This window comes from Primulina tabacum, chromosome 13 (genome assembly GCF_025594145.1).
Source record: "Primulina tabacum isolate GXHZ01 chromosome 13, ASM2559414v2, whole genome shotgun sequence".
NCBI classification, from domain to species: Eukaryota; Viridiplantae; Streptophyta; class Magnoliopsida; order Lamiales; family Gesneriaceae; genus Primulina; species Primulina tabacum.
In genome coordinates, this window is record NC_134562.1 from 29,133,939 (window position 1) to 29,137,891 (window position 3,953).

At 39.3% G+C, this 3,953-nt stretch overlaps 1 protein-coding gene across 2 annotated transcripts; it reads right to left on the bottom strand.

Annotated features, from left to right (window-relative positions):
• Positions 1 to 214: 214 nt before the first annotated feature.
• Positions 215 to 3,614, bottom strand: LOC142523307 (potassium channel KAT1-like). 2 transcript variants are annotated; one of them, XM_075627054.1, is made up of 10 exons: positions 3,144 to 3,600; positions 2,851 to 3,066; positions 2,569 to 2,724; positions 2,421 to 2,478; positions 2,010 to 2,327; positions 1,695 to 1,934; positions 1,495 to 1,593; positions 1,367 to 1,399; positions 1,081 to 1,266; positions 215 to 698 (listed from the first exon to the last, which is right to left on the bottom strand). In XM_075627054.1, exons 1-10 carry the CDS (start codon positions 3,320 to 3,322, stop codon positions 408 to 410), a joined length of 1,776 nt encoding a protein of 591 aa, XP_075483169.1. In that variant the 5' UTR covers positions 3,323 to 3,600; the 3' UTR covers positions 215 to 407. The 2 variants fall into 2 exon arrangements, with proteins under 2 accessions (XP_075483169.1, XP_075483170.1); XM_075627055.1 differs by having other exon boundaries at positions 673 to 749; positions 3,144 to 3,614.
• Between the last annotated feature and the right edge of the window lie 339 nt (positions 3,615 to 3,953).

Consider the following 3,953-nt stretch of genomic DNA (forward strand, 5'->3'; position numbering starts at 1 on the left):
TCTGTGAGACGGATCAACCCTACCGATATTCACAATAAAAAGTAATACTCTTAGCATAAAAAGTAATATTTTTTCATGGATGACCCAAATAAGAGATCCATCTCACAAAATACGACCCATAAGACCGTCTCACACAAGTTTTTGCCAATAATTAACTAACAACTATCACAAATGAACAAAATGTTAACAAAAATTCTTATATATATATACATACATACAAAATGTACACGCACTTCATATTAAACTTTAATCATCTTCGTTTGCGAAAAACAGATGATCTCCATCTCGTATAACACAAATATCATCTATTTCTGCATTCTCCTCATTTACAACTTTGCTCAATCCCTCAACTCCTAACTTTTTACCTGCTATTTTGCATAGTTCTTCGAGCGAATCAGGCAAAATAATCAGCTTTGCGAGCTGCTTGTTTGGAAGTGTGTTATGCCTATGAATGGTGACTCTTTTCTTGGCTGTTTTAGTCCATTCTCCAGCAAAATCATGGCCATCTCAAGATTCCCTTGCTGGACAGCAGAATGTAGAGCTGTTCGGACATCCTCGGACCATGGATTCTGATCCATGTCGCTTTTCTTGGTTTCACTGATTTGATTCGACTTGGTTTCCCTATCGTGGAAATTGGTTTGGTTCAAGCTTGGATTGGTTTGTCCCTCGATATCGAAGCTTCTCCATGCTTGGAGTTTCTTTGGACATGAAAGAGTTCATCGGATTAAAGTTTTGTTGGATTCTCTATGCTGGCATAGATATATATATGATCATGATTCAAAACCTTTGGTTTTCTTGATGGTTCCGGTTATGGTTTATGAACCGTTTTGGTTGCAGCAAAACCGATGATTATGGGTTACGCGAACCGACCATTTCTTTTAGAAATGAAATTAAAAAATATTGTATACATAAAGCAGAGCTTGATGTGTTTGCCATGAATCATATGATAAAATACGAAATAAATCAAATCTCGAATAATAAAATATGTAACATGTCATTGTTTTTTTATATACTGAATGCAATTTGTCCGAGTTACGAGGATATGTTGATCATGGGAATAGTGTTGTTTTGGAAGTTTACCTGGAAAAGATTGTTCATGACAATGCTCTCGTCTGCTGGATTTTGTCGAAGAATGTCGAGAAACGCGGTACTTTTTAGCTGTAATATATGAGAAACTTCGGTTGTTCGAGCACCATATGGCTGAGGCTTTTTAAGTAGCACCCCAATTTCTCCAAACGTTTCCCCTTTACAAACCTTTCCCATTACCTGTTTGCATATAAAAAGTCCCAAGTCATATATTTGACATGGTATGTTTGTTACTGTATTCGGAAACATTTTCGACGTCGGTTTGTGTAAAGATTCTTACTTGATCATGGCCATCGATCTTTACAACCAACTCCTGCAAACAAAAAATCGGCATTGTAGAAACAGGATAAGAATCAATCTTGTACGAGTTTTCGTCGCATAGGATATGAGATTTCATAGCTAACTTACCACTGCCCCTGACACCACTATGTATGTGTCTGTCGACGCCTCGTTTTGTAGAATGAGATCTTCTTTGGCAGAATAGTACTCCGCTTCCATTTCCGGGACCTTTCAAGAAAATCGAGGATTAGTATTTAGGTTTATTCTTGCGAATAGTGTTCATTGACTACTGCTTTGAAAGATCATTTATGGAGAAGAATTGGCAGTACCATTTGAAATAGGAAGTCATGTGATACCCCATTGAAGAGATGGACATTTCGTATGACGGGGTAGAACAGATGGCGTGCGATGCTAGAACGAATGGCGTTTGGCATCCCGTTCAAAGTCTCTTGCTGTTTCAATCCTGCTGTTTTAAATTTGAGGCAAATATGTGACAACATCTGATCTTCTATATGCTGTGGCAATTGGTTTCTTCTGGTGAATTCAGTGGCTGCATTTACAGTATCCCTCTACAGCAAAGAAATAATCAGCTTCGACACAGTCGAATGCGAATACAGACAGAGAGGCATAGAGAGGGAGCTTACGAAGTTTCTAGTTCGGCTGGTCCAGTGAACTACAAGGTTTGTCATGTTTCCTATGAGATAAGCTGTCAATCCTAAGTTGAAAAGCATGTAGAAGATATCGAAAAGCATCTCTCTCTGGTTCTCAGCGTGTAAGTCTCCGTATCCTGTTGTAGTTAGTGTTACAATAGACCAGTACATGGAAGTTACATATATGTCCCAAAGACTCATTTGTTTGAAATTCGGGTAGACTGCTCCAATCCAAGTTTGTTTCGGATCGGGGTACCTATATGCAATCATATAGTTGAAGCATCCGGCACAATGTACAGCGAATAAAGTTACCTGATTTCAATCAGGAAAGATGGCCATTCTGTTAGAATGCACATATGTTTATATTCTGATATGAAAATTTGTTGAATGGAAATAGTGGCATACAGATACGAGTTTCGTGCAGCGAATCCAGAAATAGTTGAAACGGATGTCTTTTTCGAGCCTGGATTATGAAGATGGAATCTGTGGATATTCATTTGGAGTATTTTCAAGAAATCAAAGGGGGGGTAGTAAATCAAGAATGATGATAAACCTTGCAAACATGGAGCTGACTCGTCTGAGACGCCAAAGTCGTAACATGCTCAGCAATTTAAAGCCAATCCCACCATTATTGTCTGTGAATAGAAGGCAGAGGGATTGAAAAGGTACCGTCGAGCATACGTCGAAAAGGAACCAGGTTGACAGATACCTATTAACCGAATGTAAGAACAGTTAAAAAAAAAAAAGACTTGATTAGTTCAAGATCATATTCTTGCTACATATCTTGATTCCATATGTCATTGAGAATCTGTGAAAAGGTTGAGCCATTATGTACCTTATTGCTATTTTTCTAGGATCATCGATGAAGAGATACGTCGTGCGATCGAGATACGCCACGAAGAAGGTGAGAACAATATCAACAGCAAAGAAACCATTGACAATGTTATCAGCAATGAATAGGCCATCCTGTTTGTAAGTCAGAAATGCGAACTGAAACGGAGAGATCCACGCCGAATAAATGACAAGCAGAATCAGAAACATCTCCCAAGCCCTGAAATAACAAAAATCGAATCTGTGAGCGTCTCAATGGATCAGAATCAAGAAAATGAAGCAAGACGATCATATCACCTGTATCGGGGATCGAATGGGGAGATGATGTGTTTCCTAAGCACCGTTGCTCTACCGATCCCATCCCCGAGCGTCGGAAGAAGATCATTGGAGAAGAAACCACCCTGAATCCCCGTGCTCACTTGGAAGTCCTCTATGCAAAAGCGCTGCAAGAAGTTTCTCTTGTACGAAAACGACATCGCGTATCTTTTTAGAACCTAAAGCCGACTACGCCGAAACTTGCAAGAATAGTGTCAACTGTCAAGTCTCTGGCAAGAGCTTCATATAGAGAAAGGTAGTTGGGAATAACACGGATGAAGGCACTCTTTTATTCCTGCGAAGAGATATATGGAAATGGTGAAAAAGGGCCAAACTCATGATCCCCATGAAACATCCAATAACTTAATTATATCTCCCCAAATCTATGAACTTCACTTTTCTCAGAGACATGTGGTTGGTTGGTTTAACTTGTCTTGTGTTTCTTGCTAAAAAACCAACCATTGTTCATGCACTTGGAAGGGGTTGCATGGGAACATGATAAATTCTACCCAGTGTATGGCCAATGGATAGCGGTGGGCCAACTGTTTTGCTGGCGTCCACCCCAATCTAATGTCTTTTCCGCACGGGGAGAGGTTCTCTCGGCGTAGGATGGAAGAAGTTTCAGAAGATGAATGTTGCGAACGAGATTACAAGCCCCTTTCGTGATAAACTTTCAACAATTACTTCTCCGTGATTCATCAGTCATTCATTCAATCTGTCAATAATAAATGAGGACCCGTACGTTTTCTTTTGATTACATACATGTTCTAATATACATCAAATTTTTAGCTT

Coding starts and splice junctions, on each gene's coding strand:
- LOC142523307 (XM_075627054.1), bottom strand. CDS start 3,322: ATGTCGTTTTCGTACAAGAGAAACTTCTTGCAGCGCTTTTGCATAGAG. Junction 2,725..2,850: donor CCTAGAAAAATAGCAATAAG/GTACATAATGGC, acceptor TTCGGTTAATAG/GTATCTGTCAACCTGGTTCC. Junction 2,328..2,420: donor GCTGCACGAAACTCGTATCT/GTATGCCACTAT, acceptor GATTGAAATCAG/GTAACTTTATTCGCTGTACA.